The sequence below is a fragment of the Pseudophryne corroboree genome, chromosome 3 (assembly GCF_028390025.1).
Source record: "Pseudophryne corroboree isolate aPseCor3 chromosome 3, aPseCor3.hap2, whole genome shotgun sequence".
NCBI lineage: Eukaryota > Metazoa > Chordata > Amphibia > Anura > Myobatrachidae > Pseudophryne > Pseudophryne corroboree.
In genome coordinates, this window is record NC_086446.1 from 499,110,489 (window position 1) to 499,125,073 (window position 14,585).

A 14,585-nucleotide genomic window follows, 5' to 3' on the forward strand; every position below is an offset into this window, starting at 1 on the left:
GCTGCAGCCTCCTCCTGCTAGGCTACAGAAGAGGAGTGATCCTAAAAGGATCGGCCACCCACGGCTGCAGGAAGGCAGTCTCCTGCAGCTACAAGCACTGCCCAGTGCAGCTGTAATTGATGATATTCGTAAGATCTCCCACTAGCCTGGAATGACTGCATCACAGCAGCCCCATCTCCCCCTTCTCTCTCCCCCTCTGCTTAGGAATGCTCATCCCCTGCTGCTGGCCAGGTGAAGTCCTGCTAGAAGTGTAAGTAAAATGTTATGTTTTATATCGTTAAAAAGTTTATCTAGCCAGCTATCTATCTATCTATCTATCTATCTATCTATCTATCTATCTATCTATCTATCTATCTATCTATCTAAACAATAGACAGATTACCGACAGGCAGCAGAGCACTGCCTCGCTGACAGCAACAGAGCACTGCCTCGCTGACAGCAGCACAGCCCTGCCTCCCTGACAGCAGCACAGCCCTGCCTCCCTGACAGCAGCACAGCCCTGCCTCCCTGACAGCAGCACAGCCCTGCCTCCCTGACAGCAGCACAGCCCTGCCAGCACTGCCTCGCTGACAGAACAGAGCATTGCCTCGCTGACAGCAGCACAGCACTGCCTCACTGACAGCAGCACAGCACTGCCTCACTGACAGCAGCACAGCACTGCCTCACTGACAGACATACACATTTGTGACAGAAATATTTCAACTATTTTATTTACTTACACTGTTCTCCAGTTATATGTTTATTCATTAGAAAGAATTATTTTCAGTGGAAATAAGTAGCACAGGAGACGGTAAGTAAATATATGTATATTCAATTTTTTAAATGATCAAATTATATAAATAATAGCTATTTAACCCTTATTCAGTATACATTTATAAACAAATCTGCATATTTGTTAATAAAAGTATACTGAATCTAATTTAAATAGCAATTATAGACATAATTTCATAAAAGTAATTGAAAAAAAAATGTGAGGAGATTTTTGGACATAATCTGAACCAGTCAAGTGGTTAAAGCACACAAACATGTACACACATGTAGAAATAGGTGACATTTTAACTCTCGGAGGTGTTTGGCCGATGTTTCAGATGCAGATTGGTAGTGGTGAGAAATGTATAACCGGATTAAGGAGTACATTTGAGGCAGTCTCTGCTTTCTGGGCGTACAACTTTCCTTAATATCCTCCAAGTAAATTGATTGAAAACCATTTTACTTACATGCAGCATGAGCACTTTATCAACGTGACCGGGAAATACAGGTCGTAATGTGTGCGCACTATAAAAATAATTGTAAATAAATACTTTGAAAATGCTACAATACTTATCTTTAACTGGTCCCGCAGACTTTAATTATTGGTCGTTAGGTTTGTAAAAGTTTTGGTAGCCACATCCTCAACATACAAGTCACTTTGATAAAACATACAATTAAAATACAAAAAAATAATATCTCACCTCATCGATCTCCTTTATCCACCGATCAATGCCATCAAAAGACCAGCGGTTGGTGATATCATAGACAAGAATCACGCCCTGTGGGAACAAGACACATAACTTAAATAAAGAAAATCTCTCAAGTAAATGAACATCTCTGGAACCGTTTCTAATTTTTTATTCTAATTGTATAGTCTCCATAGGCTATAGATGGTTCAACATCTGCTTAATGTTTGAGAGGATAAGTATGTGCTGCTGAGGGCAACACAAACCAATAAAGAGCTGCCACATCACTGGAGAACAAAATGGCAGACTGCTGCAAAGATACTATTGGTATTACATTTCCTACAGACTTGCTATATAGCTGGTCACAGGATACATATGATATCCCGGCTGTTACTATACTGACAGTGGCATCCTGGCAGCAAGTTCCCTCGCGGGCTCTCTGCGCTCGCCACGCATCGGGTCCAGTGGCCCACAGGTTCTATTCTCACTTGGTTGGTGGCATGGAGCCACCAATCAGGTGGGAATACAGAGAGTGTGACGGGATTCCGGGCGTCAGTATTTCACCGGCTCTCTGGATTCCGGCGTCGGTCTCCTGAAAGCTGTTGGTGCACTGGGGCACCTGGGACTGAGGGCTTAATTCATTGATAGAAAGCCACACAATCCTCTACTTCTGTACTGGGTGCCAGTCACTACATTCCTCTGACAAGGGTTATAGGATGGAGTACACAGTGAAGCACAGACCAATAAGCTGTCCTCACACAGTCACTGACTGATAGCAATATAAAGAGGGGGTAAATAGGAATTTCTATTGCTCATACAGTGTCTGCATGTACCTACTGACTGGTCTGTATGTCAGAATCGGAATCAGCTTTACTGGCCAGGAATACTTGCATATACTAGGAATTTGTCTACGGTTTGCTATACAACAGCCAAGTAGGTAACAGTTAAGCAGGAGGAGGAGGAGTAAAGTCAGACAAATAGGTATACCGTAGGGACACCAGTGAGTTACATGTACGTCTAGTCAGTCAATGTTCAGGAGTTCAGCAGGCGAGCCGCTTGGGTAAAGAATCTGTTGAGGCTTCTGGTGGACCAGGCGGGGTCGGCCCTGTAATGCCTGCCTGAAGGAAGCAAGTTAAACATGCTGTAGCCGGGGTGTAGCTGGTCTTTTACTATCTTCGTTTCCTGCTTTTTAGCTCTGGACAGGTGCAGGTCCTGGACTGAGAAAAGGTCGGCCCTGATGATCTTCTCTGCGGTTCTGACCACCTTTTGGAGCCTGCATCTGTCCCTCGTGCTGGCGGAGCCGTACCATCCCAGTATCGAGGTGCACAGTACCGACTCCACAATCTCAGAGTAGAAGCTTCTGTGGGATGTTGAACTTCCTTAGTTGCCTGAGGAAGAACAACCTCTGCTGCGCTTTTCCGACAATTGAGTCAGCACTGGACCCCCATTTGAGGTCCCGGGAGATTGTGGTCCCTTATAAGAAATGTGGTGCCTTACTCCAGTAACAGAGGTACTAGATGGGACTGCATGTTTATAACAAATGCCAGGTGTGAGATGAGAACATTGTGTGCTGCCCCAACAATTCTGCCGGCTGAGACAAAATTCTCCCATAATCTTATAGGTGACAGCACTTTGTACACTAGTGAGTACGCTGTGAGATCACTGCATACAACATGCACACTGAGATTACCCTATGGCAGGAACAGACTTGTCGCAACTTCAAAAATGTCCTATAAAACCAAAGTATATACAGTAGATCTGTCACCAGTCTTGTCCAATAGAACTGACCTTATATTTATTACACTGGAGAACATGGGAAAGCACATCATGGACAGAAGTGTCCCCTGTGGGCAACACCTTTTACACCGTTTGATGTTGTTTTACATACACTTTAAAAGTCATATTAGATCATTGTGTATTTTATGCCCTAGCCAGCCTGTAAATAATGGAACTGCTCTGTTGCACGTACTGAAGGCATTGCTACAACTGAAGATGTTAACATTTAAGTTTCGCAATACACAAACCACAGAAATATGCAGAGTGCACGGCTGGCCGGGGAGTCTTGGGTCACACACACTGAGCAGAACCCATAAACATATCTCTGTAATAACAGAATCAGGATTGTGTAACATTTCCTGACAGCAGTGTTGATTAAGAGCCCAGTCTCTATTATATTAGTCTGAATGTGAGTGAGAAGCATCACTGAGATTCTCAAAGACATTCACGTTCTTGGCAGGCTATATCTTTCTGTGAGAGCACTCAGCTTTATGTATAACTGAATAGCATATTTATCAGCAAGAATCTGTTGACAAGCAGGAATGTCCAGCTCCCTTATATACAAAACAAAAATATATGCTAAAAACAATTACTGTTTACAGTAAACAATACAAACATCCACCATGTACAATACAAAATAGCACACATATTTCACTCAGGTACATTTAAATATAAGGCATTTAATAGAAACTACAGGTTGAGTCCGGGGCCGGATTAAGTGGAGTGGCTCGAGGGATTTAAGACAGGGGGCCCAGGGGAAGATGGGGTGGACGGGGGTGTTTATATTAGATTATGCATAACCTCCAACATGACTCATTCCAGGAGGGACACAATGATCTCTACCTGGACTTCCCTCTTAATATATGATTGGCTTCACCAGTGTTGAACTATTTAATTGATAAGAAGTGTTTCAACACATGTGATTGCAATTAGAAATTAAGAGGGAAGAGTGGTAGAGAGCATTGTATCCCTCCTGGAATGGCTCATGTTGGGACTATGGATTGTTTATATTAAATTTAAACCAATGGTGTATATTAAATTTAAACAAATAGTTCAATAATGCCTGGGTACTGTTTGTAGCTCCACCTAATTAAGAGATAAATATTTTATACAGTTTTTTTTTTGTAGTGGAACAAAGACAACTTGTATAAATTGAATCTCCCATATCCAAAATGCTTTGGACCAGATGTATTTTGGAATATTTGCATACCATAATGAGATACAGTATCTTGGGGATGGAAACCAAGTCTAAAATACATTTATATTTAATATAAATCTTGCACACATAGCCTAAAGGTAATTTTATACAATGTTTTTAGTAATTGTGTGCATTAAACAAAGTTTGTGTACACTGAACCATCAGCAAAGGTGTCGCGATCCAAAAATTCCATATTTTGGAATAGTCTATATTTTGGATACGGGAGACTCAACCTGTACAGTATTCAGTGGATGATAATGTTTATAAATAGTTATTTAAACAGACACTAACCTCAACATCTTCCTGTGCTCAACACAGGGACGTATATATTCTAGTGGGTTGGGTACGAAATCCCAGCAGCTGCTATCCCGACGTCAGGATGCCTATAGTGGCATCCCGACCGTGAAAATCCTGACAGATCATGGTAAGTTTTCTAAACCAACTCCCTAACCCACCCCTCCGGCAGCCTAATCCTATCTCCCCCGCAGCCTAACTCACCCCCTAGTGCTTACTGTAACCCCTGTACTAAGCTTCGGCATTAGTTGGGATTCTGTCGGGATCCTGACAGCATCCCATTCTAGCCATAACTCTATGTTATCTCTCTGTTCCAGTTATACGTTAGGAGTGGGTCTTTTTGCTTCTACTCTTTCACTTTTTTGGGAATGCATTGCAAGCAGATGTACCAGACCATGTTCTTCACTATAGCATGTATATAGATAAATAAAATGAAAAATTATTTATCACCCAATACTGGGAGTTTGTTATGGGTCTACCACAATTTCCTCACAATAACTAAGAGTTTAAAATATAGATTGTCTGTTTCTGGAGTTTCAATGTACAGTGTATTGGGATATGTGGGATCAGTATGGTATCCCGGCGCATGGCATACCGAAGGTCAGTATACCGTCATCAGCATCCCGAGAGGTGGAATGCAGTCAGGGGGGCGAGTGCAATTAAGCTCCTTGCATGCGATCGTAACGCTGCGGACTCGGTGGCATACTTGCCAAAGGTTCTATTCCCCCCAAAATGGATGTCGTGGACACCCATTTAGGGGGAATCACCTACCTCATCGGTATACCGGTGACTGTATGGTGTCCCAGTGGGATCCCAGCGTTGGTATTGTGACAGCCAGGATCCCGACGAGCGGTATGCTGACCGGATGTGCTATTACAGGTTGAGTATCCCATATCCAAATATTACGAAATACTGAATTTTTTTGAGTGAGCCTAAGACAGTGAAACCTTTGTTTTCTGATGGCTCAATGTACACAAACTTTGTTTAATACACAAAGTTATTAAAAATATTGTATTAAATGACCTTCAGTCTGTGTGTATAAGATGTATATGAAACATAAATGAATTGTGTGAATGTACACAAACGTTGTTTAATGCACAAAGTTATTAAAGATATTGGCTAAAATGACCTTCAGGCTGTGTGTATAAGGTGTATATGAAACATAAATGCATTCTGTGGTTAGCCGTGGGTCCCATCACCATGATATCTCATTATGGTATGCAATTATTCCAAAATACGGAAAAATCCCATATCCAAAATACTTCTGGTCCCAAGCATTTTGGATAAGGGATACTCAACCTGGATAAGCAGACATACCACAAATTGGTTCTCTTGAAATAGAGCAAAATAACCATCTTCATAGATGTGTTCTGGGCCACATCCCAGTTGCTGCTGAAGCAGCAATTGCTCAACTATGGAAACAATGGCGGCCCTTCACTGTCCATGGTTATTGTGAAGGTTCAGCTTTCAGAAGGAAACACTGGGGTGCCCCTATTCGGCTTCTCCTTCTCTGCTCATAAAATGATTTAGCTGGCATGAATACACATCAGATGGAATAGCGGCCCTGCATTGTCATACGCACTAGAACTGTAGTGAGTACTATCTCACTGGTCCAAGTTCATGTTCGAGGTATTTAACAGGACTGTCATTTATCGCCAACCCTAAGTATACTGTATGTTTTGCATACATTTGGTCAGGTTCAGTATGTGAATTTGAGGTTTACTGGAAGTTTATTTTTCTTTCCTGTTTGCCCTTTTTTTTTGCTATTCTGTACCCCGTTTAAATGTTTAATATCAGTAAATCCAAATTATAAATAAAAATTACAAAAAATACAGTAACTTAATACCACTTTTACAGAAATGCCTTAAACGTAAAAAAATGAGTTTTATGGTAAGAACTTACCCTTGTTAAAACTCTTTCTGCGAGGTACACTGGGCTCCACAAGTCTGGACAATGGGGTGTAGAGTAGGATCTTGATCCGAGGCACCAACAGGCTCAAAGCTTTGACTGTTCCTAGAATGCACAGCGCCGCCTCCTCTATAACCCCGCCTCCCAGCACAGGAGCTCAGTTTAGTTAACCAGCCCAATGCAGTAGCAGGAAAAGAGACGACAACGGTTAGTAGCCACATACACCACACTCTCACGACAAGAGAAGTGTCAGCGGCTAATGCCATATCAACCCAAAGAAGCTAAGTGCGTCAGGGTGGGCGCTTTGTGGAGCCCAGTGTACCTCGCAGAAAGAGTTTTAACAAGGGTAAGTTCTTACCATAAAACTTGTTTTCTGCTGCGGGGTACACTGGGCTCCACAAGTCTGGACAATGGGGATGTCCTAAAGCAGTTCCTTATGGGAGGGGAAGCACTGTAGCGGGCACAAGAACCCGGCGTCCAAAGGAAGCATCCTGGGAAGCGGCAGTATCGAAGGCATAGAACCTTATGAACGTGTTCCCGGAGGACCACGTAGCCGCCTTGCACAATTGGTCAAGGGTCGCACCACGTTGGGCCGCCCAAGAAGGTCCAACAGACCGAGTAGAATGGGCCGTATTGTGAACAGGAGCTGACAGACCAGCCTTCACATAAGCATGCGCAATCACCATTCTAATCCACCTGGCCAGGTTTTCTTAGGGCTGCCTGGAGCAGCCCCTCTGTTAAGTGCCTGTTTACTGCAGCACCAACTGACAAACTGATCTCCTGTGCTGGGAGGCGGGGTTATAGAGGAGGCGGCGCTGTGCATTCTAGGAACAGTCAAAGCTTTGAGCCTGTTGGTGCCTCAGATCAAGATCCTACTCTACACCCATTGTCCAGACTTGTGGAGCCCAGTGTACCCCGCAGCAGAAATATCAACCCACAAAAAAACTGCTTAAAAAAAAAAAAGAAAATTGAATAATGTCACATTCTTTTTATGGGGGGGGGGGGGGGGGGGGGGATAACCTATTAGCAGTGGCTAATTTTTTGGCCAACAACAAAACAAAACAGGCTAATATTGTGATTTTAGGCCGAAGATCATTATCGGGGCTATCCAAATATTGGTGAAAATACATGGAATCCAAGATAAGTTCCCACACCCATGTGTTTTTCGCAAAACTGGTTCTCTAAGGGTTGGTTATTGGGGATTTGGCTTTGCGAGCCTCAGGCATAATCCCCATTAAATACCGGCTTGTCAGGGCACCCCCCATAATATTGTAGACCACATTTTTTTTTTTTTAAAGTTCCTTTTTAAATACGGAGCTAATGGTATCAGTAAGAATTTCCAGCGGCCGGGATGCCAGTATGTCGGCAGCGGGGCGAGCGATAGAAAGCCCCTTGCGGGCACAGATAGTTTATACTCTCCCTCTATGGGTGTAGTGGACACCCACAGAGGGAGAATAGCCTGTGGCGCAGGTATTCCGGCGGTGGCATTTCACCGCTAGCCAGGATTCCGGTGTAGGCATTGTGACCGTTGGGATCCCGACTAGCTGCATTTTTAACCGCTTCCCGGGCTAACTGTGCATAATGCATGACCCTAACCTAACTTACACCACTTTGTTAGAGTTAATACTAGAACAGAACAGTTTTACGCCTTCTATACTTCATAGTTCTTGACATCATTTTTATAAAAACTCCCAAAGATTCATACAGAACCCATACCGCTTACCAAATAAGCAGCTTTTAGTCTAATGTTATTATAGTGCCCTCTATCTATGAACATTAACAATATGGATTTATTGTTTTTTTTTGTGCTAGAGGTTTATGCTGCGGAAAGATATATTGTATTAGTGAGTCAGTCTTGCTAATTTTCCATGCCAAATTCCTATTTAGTTGGAATGGAGAAGGGAAACTGCCTGTACAGGGTCTGTAAATCATGGTCACGTGTCTCCTGTCCAGAGCTTATCAGCACAGTACAGGCAGCTGAGGATAGGTCATATTACCTCCCCAAACAACCTGGACACTAAACTAATCAGTATACCAATAGAATCCGCTGTTAATACCAGACTTGTTATTAAATACACTGCTCAAAAAAATAAAGGGAACACTAAAATAACACATCCTAGATCTGAATGAATGAAATATTCTTATTAAATACTTTGTTCTTTACATAGTTGAATGTGCTGACAACAAAATCACACAAAAATTATCAATGGAAATCAAATTTATTAACCCATGGAGGTCTGGATTTGGAGTCACCCTCAAAATTAAAGTGGAAAAACACACTATAGGCTGATCCAACTTTGATGTAATGTCTTTAAAACAAATCAAAATGAGGCTCAGTAGTGTGTGTGGCCTCCACGTGCCTGTATGACCTCCCTACAACGCCTGGGCATGCTCCTGATGAGGTGGCGGATGGTGTCCTGAGGGATCTCCTCCCAGACCTGGACTAAAGCATCTGCCAACTCCGGGACAGTCTGTGGTGCAACGTTGCGTTAGTGGATGGAGCGAGACATGATGTCCCAGATGTGCTCAATTGGATTCAGGTCTGGGGAATGGGCGGGCCAGTCCATAGCATCAATGCCTTCGTGTTGCAGGAACTGCTGACACACTCCAGCCACATGAGGTCTAGCATTGTCTTGCATTAGGAGGAACCCAGGGCCAACCGCACCAGCATATGGTCTCACAAGGGGTCTGAGGATCTCATCTCGGTACCTAATGGCAGTCAGGCTACCTCTGGCGAGCACATGGAGGGCTGTGCAGCCCCCCAAAGAAATGCCACCCCACACCATTACTGACCCACTGCCAAACCGGTCATGCTGGAGGATGTTGCAGGCAGCAGAACGTTCTCCTTGGCGTCTCCAGACTCTGTCACGTCTGTCACATGTGCTCAGTGAGAACCTGCTTTCATCTGTGAAGAGCACAGGGCGCCAGTGGCGAATTTGCCAATCTTGGTGTTCTCTGGCAAATGCCAAACATCCTGCACGGTGTTGGGCTGTAAGCACAACCCCCACCTGTGGATGTCGGGCCCTCATACCACCCTCATGGAGTCTGTTTCTGATCGTTTGAGTAGACACATGCACATTTGTGGCTTGATGGAGGTCATTTTGCAGGGCTCTGGCAGTGCTCCTCCTGTTCCTCCTTGCACAAAGGCGGAGGTAGCGATCCTGCTGCTGGGTTGTTGCCCTCCTACGGCCTCCTCCACGTCTCCTGATGTACTGGCCTGTCTCCTGGTAGCGCCTCCATGCTCTGGACACTACGCTGACAGACACAGCAAACCTTCTTGCCACAGCACGCATAGATGTGCCATCCTGGATGAGCTGCACTACCTGAGCTACTTGTGTGGGTTGTAGGGAGGTCATACAGGCACGTGGAGGCCACACACACTACTGAGCCTCATTTTGACTTGTTTTAAGGACATTACATCAAAGTTGGATCAGCCTGTAGTGTGTTTTTCCACTTTAATTTTGAGGGTGACTCCAAATCCAGACCTCCATGGGTTAATAAATTTGATTTCCATTGATAATTTTTGTGTGATTTTGTTGTCAGCACATTCAACTATGTAAAGAACAAAGTATTTAATAAGAATATTTCATCTATTCAGATCTAGGATGTGTTATTTTAGTGTTCCCTTTATTTTTTTGAGCAGTGTATTATTGCTAGGTCGGGTTCACCACTTGCTAATTTGTCAGGGATACATACATTTTAAAGGGACAATGAAAGAATGCTTGGAAACTATAAAGGGACGAATTAGCATATTAGTTTTACACCACCATTGCATGCGATTGTGCAAAGCAGCAACGATTAGTATGCTAATAGAGAGCTACTTGCAAGCGAAGCAGTAATATGGTCAAGGTTGCGTATATCTAAGAAGTTGTAGTCTGATACTATTGTTTGGTAAATGTCTCAGCAAAGGCCCTAGTCATGGCTGCTCTAAGTGCCATTATTCAGGAGTCTGTTTTGCCAATTATATGGGGGCCTTAGCTACATATTACCTCTAGACAGCATTAAAAGCATTGCTAAAACTTCTCACTGTTTAACCCTTTATGAAATCTTGTCCATTTAAATGGGCATTATTAAAACATTTACTGCGTAGACCAAAGGTTCCCAAAACGCGGTCCTCGAGGCACCCCAACGGTCCTGGTTTTAAATGTATCCATGCTTGGCCACAGGTGACTTAATTAGCACCTTAGTCAATTTGTTTTAACCATCTGTGATGAGCCATGGATATACCTAAAACCTGGACTGTTTGAGGACCGCGTTTGGGAACCTCTGGCGTAGACTGCATTGTGATGACGGTTGCTAATCAAATCCCAATGTCCATTTAACTGTCCGAAAATACTTTGAACATTTTCTGCCAGCTGCTAGAGTATCAAAATATCGAAATAGAACGAAACACAATGTTTTGGTGTAGGAGCTACAATGCTTTTTGTACAAAAAACAAAAATGACCAAACCTTGGGGAATATGTAATAGGATTTGAATTTGCCGGAGGTGCTGGATGCCGGCCGAAGTCTGACGTTTTTTTAAAACAGCAATTATTTACCATGCAAAGCTTTGTAAATAATTGCCCCTTTAAGAAGATGTCCGCACCTCTGGCAAACGCAGACCCTATTACATAAACCCCATATTTTTTGGGGGGTTATTTAGGGTCTCATTCGGCTATACACTGGAATACACCGGAAACATGCAATGGCTCATAAAGGGTTATCTGAGCTTGTCTCTGTAACACTTCATATGCTGACCAGAATACCTTGCCATACACTTATGAGCCCTAACAAGAATGGGCTAGGCTGCCTGTAGGTATATACAGTGGGTAAAGCACTGTGCCCGCTTCAAAACTTTGTAACAAAACATTCTGCAAGTGAATTTAAAAAGCATTTGACAGAATACATCATATATAACTTTAATAAAATGTCCACTCCTGAGGAAATGAGAACCAAGGTCAGTTATCCGGATTTGGAACATAATCCAATTGGTTTATTTTGCCAACACTCTACATCAGGGCTGGCCAAACCGGTCCTCGAGATCTACCAACAGTTCATGTTTTCCAGGCCTCCTGGAGATCTGTAGAACTGTAAGTTAGGAATGAATGCAGCACATCTTAATTAGTAATGACTACACCTGTGCACCAGCTAGGTGGTCTGGAAAATGTGAACTGTTGGTAGATCTCGAGGACTGGTTTGGCCAGCCCTGCTCTACATGTTTCACTCTTTGTAAACAACCCCCTTTGCCTTGTGGAGAACTATTGGCTAACTTTAAAAGCACAAGCATGAAGGAGCAAAATTGCCAGGCTTACCCTTTCATTTTAAACATGCATCTAGCAGTGTCATCAAGGTAGATGAGAAAGAAATGGCCTCCTCTCCCTTCCCAATCAACTCAGTCTCCCCTTCCGCATCCTCTCATATTGTTTCCTTCTCCTGTCTTCCACTTTCTTTCTTTAACAGTTTGATTTCCTAAACTTTAGAAACCTTCTATACCTGCTATCCACTTTTCCACAGGACCAGTGATGTGCGGTGAGGTGAGGCAATATGAGGTGATATATAAGCCGTCCAATTAAAAGTATAGCTTGACAAGTTATTACCGGCATCCCAAGATTCTTCTGCAGAAAGATGCTCTGACAGAACAGCCCCATAAACCCAGGCTCTCCACTCCTTACATCTAATCCTGCAAAAATCTCACTTCTAGACAAAATATGAGGTAGTACCCTAATTCTCCCAGGACCTACAAGAAAAAGCAGACTTTGCTGCAAATGTGGCATCTTATTGCATGTAACCTTTTTCTTAAAATTTAGTGCACGTTGACCTAAAGTGACATAAGTGCTGCCAGGACCCAGTTTTGTATCACTTTCTCACTGCCACTAAACCGATCTCTGCCACTGACTCACCTGAGCTCCTCTGGAATATGAACGAAAAATAGTGCAAAATCTTCCTTGTCCTGATGTATCCCTAGAAGAAGACACAAATTTAAATTAACAAAAAAAAATCTTTGTAAAATATGCATGTGTTTATTTTTCACGACCTACAGTAAATGTATATAGAAGCAAAAACAATTCAGTGGCTGTTCACTATACATAGTGGAGGCACACATTTTGAGTGACATGAACCACAATTTTTGAGAGTGAGGTCACAAATGCACTAGAATCTGTGACATCACCTTGTTGTACACTAGCGTAACCGGATACCATCACCAAGCTTACAGTGACTGTCCACATGAGAAGGTCGGAGCTAGGATCCTGACATGCTTGATTCTGAGTCATACGTAGCTTGGTTGCATCTGTGCCTCTTCCATGCACTTGTAAAAGTGGTCATCATCATTATCACCACGCATTTGCCTTATCCCCTGACAAGCCCGCAGTTGCATTCCATGTGCGGTCTCCCATTTGCCACCCAGTTCTATCAATGGGAGATGTGGCTCAGTAGCATGCGACTTGGATAGCTTGCAGATCTGTTTATGTACAGATCAAGCACATCTGCAGACACAGGGGTCTCTTCATGAAGCACTGAAAAGAGTGGAGAAGTTACCCATGGCAACCAATCAGTGTTGAGGTAACATTTATAAAGTGCATTCTATTAAATTATACGTAGCAGCTGATTGGTTGCAATGGGTAACTTCTCCACTGGCTCACTTCTCCACACTTTTCACTGCTTCATGAATAGACCCCACAGACCCTCTGTGTGCGACTTTTAATCATATCCTGTATTTTAAACAGCTCTTGACTAATTTATGGCCTTTACCAAGCAGCAGTGCTTATGTGCTTTCAGCAGCGTTGCTTTGGGTATTGTGTATTTTATTCAAAGCTTTTCTCTTTTTTTATATTCTCTCTTTTAAAAAAAGATCTCCTTTATCCACCATTTATTCTTGCCCTGTAACATAGTGGAACAGGCGCCACTGAATAGACTGCCATGAAGACGTGGGGTACACCATTACCAATTTGGGTATGTTTACTCAAGTGCTCTGCCAATAACCAATCAGGTAATATAAGGTGAGGATTGGATGCCGACTATCTGATCAACTAAACAGCAGCAACGGGAGTCTCAATGCAATACAGACTTCATCACAAAGTAAAATGTCTGATCCTTTCAGATTTACCTTAATGACAATAGGCATGAATAGCAGAATATTTAAGGCAGATGATTAAAAGTAGACAGTTCATTTTTAATGATCTAGTTACAATGTAAATTACAATTGTAATTCCTTATCATGGATAGGGATTTGTAGTTTTCTACAATGACTTCTTGCCACATGGTTTAAACATCAGGAATGTAATTTCCCGACTTGCTGTTGGCACAGATCGGCTCCCCATGTAGGCCCTTGTTATAGTCTGCAAGTAGTTGTGACCACAAAACTCTCTCCAGCTTCAGAGAAAGGGATTACAACTGTTCTCTCTGTACTGCTGCCTTGTGTGTAAACTGATATTTCTGCTACATCAGTGTGTGCAGATGGCATCTAAGAATCACACTGTATGGTCATGGTTTAAAAACAGGCTTGTGGAATGACAAAATCTGGACAAGAGAGCGCAGGCAGACTCCACTGAAGTTTCACAATTTTAATATACACAGTGATCACATAATATGGTATACATATACCTATTTAATACTAATAAAACCAATAAAATTCCGCACTACAACTCCATATATTCCACACAATTTAGTGCACTGATAGACTGGTATAATGATGATATATAAATTGATATGTCCTAAGAGTTGACAGCTGATGTTTAAATGCTGAAAGTCTGGATATTATCCATATAACAGTCTCATATTTGAAATGAATTTGTTCAGATTAAAGTCAGATGAATACAAAATAAGTGCACTGTTGGTTATAAATTAGACCTCTATTGATTACCCCAAGTCGACACCGCACCAGTTCCGTTCTATTTAGTGTAGCCTCATATCGGGGTGATGACGCTTACCACTTCCTCGGTGTACATATAGCACTAACAAGTGCTCGGGTGCCGCTAGCTCCAGCGGCTAAGTC

The 14,585-nt window shown here is 42.8% G+C and overlaps 1 protein-coding gene across 1 annotated transcript in view; it reads right to left on the reverse strand.

Annotated features, from left to right (window-relative positions):
* The window catches only part of RAB40B (RAB40B, member RAS oncogene family), a 213,334-nt gene that overhangs the window by 15,421 nt on the left and 183,328 nt on the right, over positions 1 to 14,585 (reverse strand). The window contains exons 4-5 of the mRNA XM_063960993.1: positions 12,493 to 12,553; positions 1,452 to 1,529 (exon numbers count right to left, since the gene is read on the reverse strand). Coding sequence (XP_063817063.1) covers positions 1,452 to 1,529; positions 12,493 to 12,553 — 139 coding nt within the window. The remainder of the gene's footprint in view (positions 1 to 1,451; positions 1,530 to 12,492; positions 12,554 to 14,585) is intronic.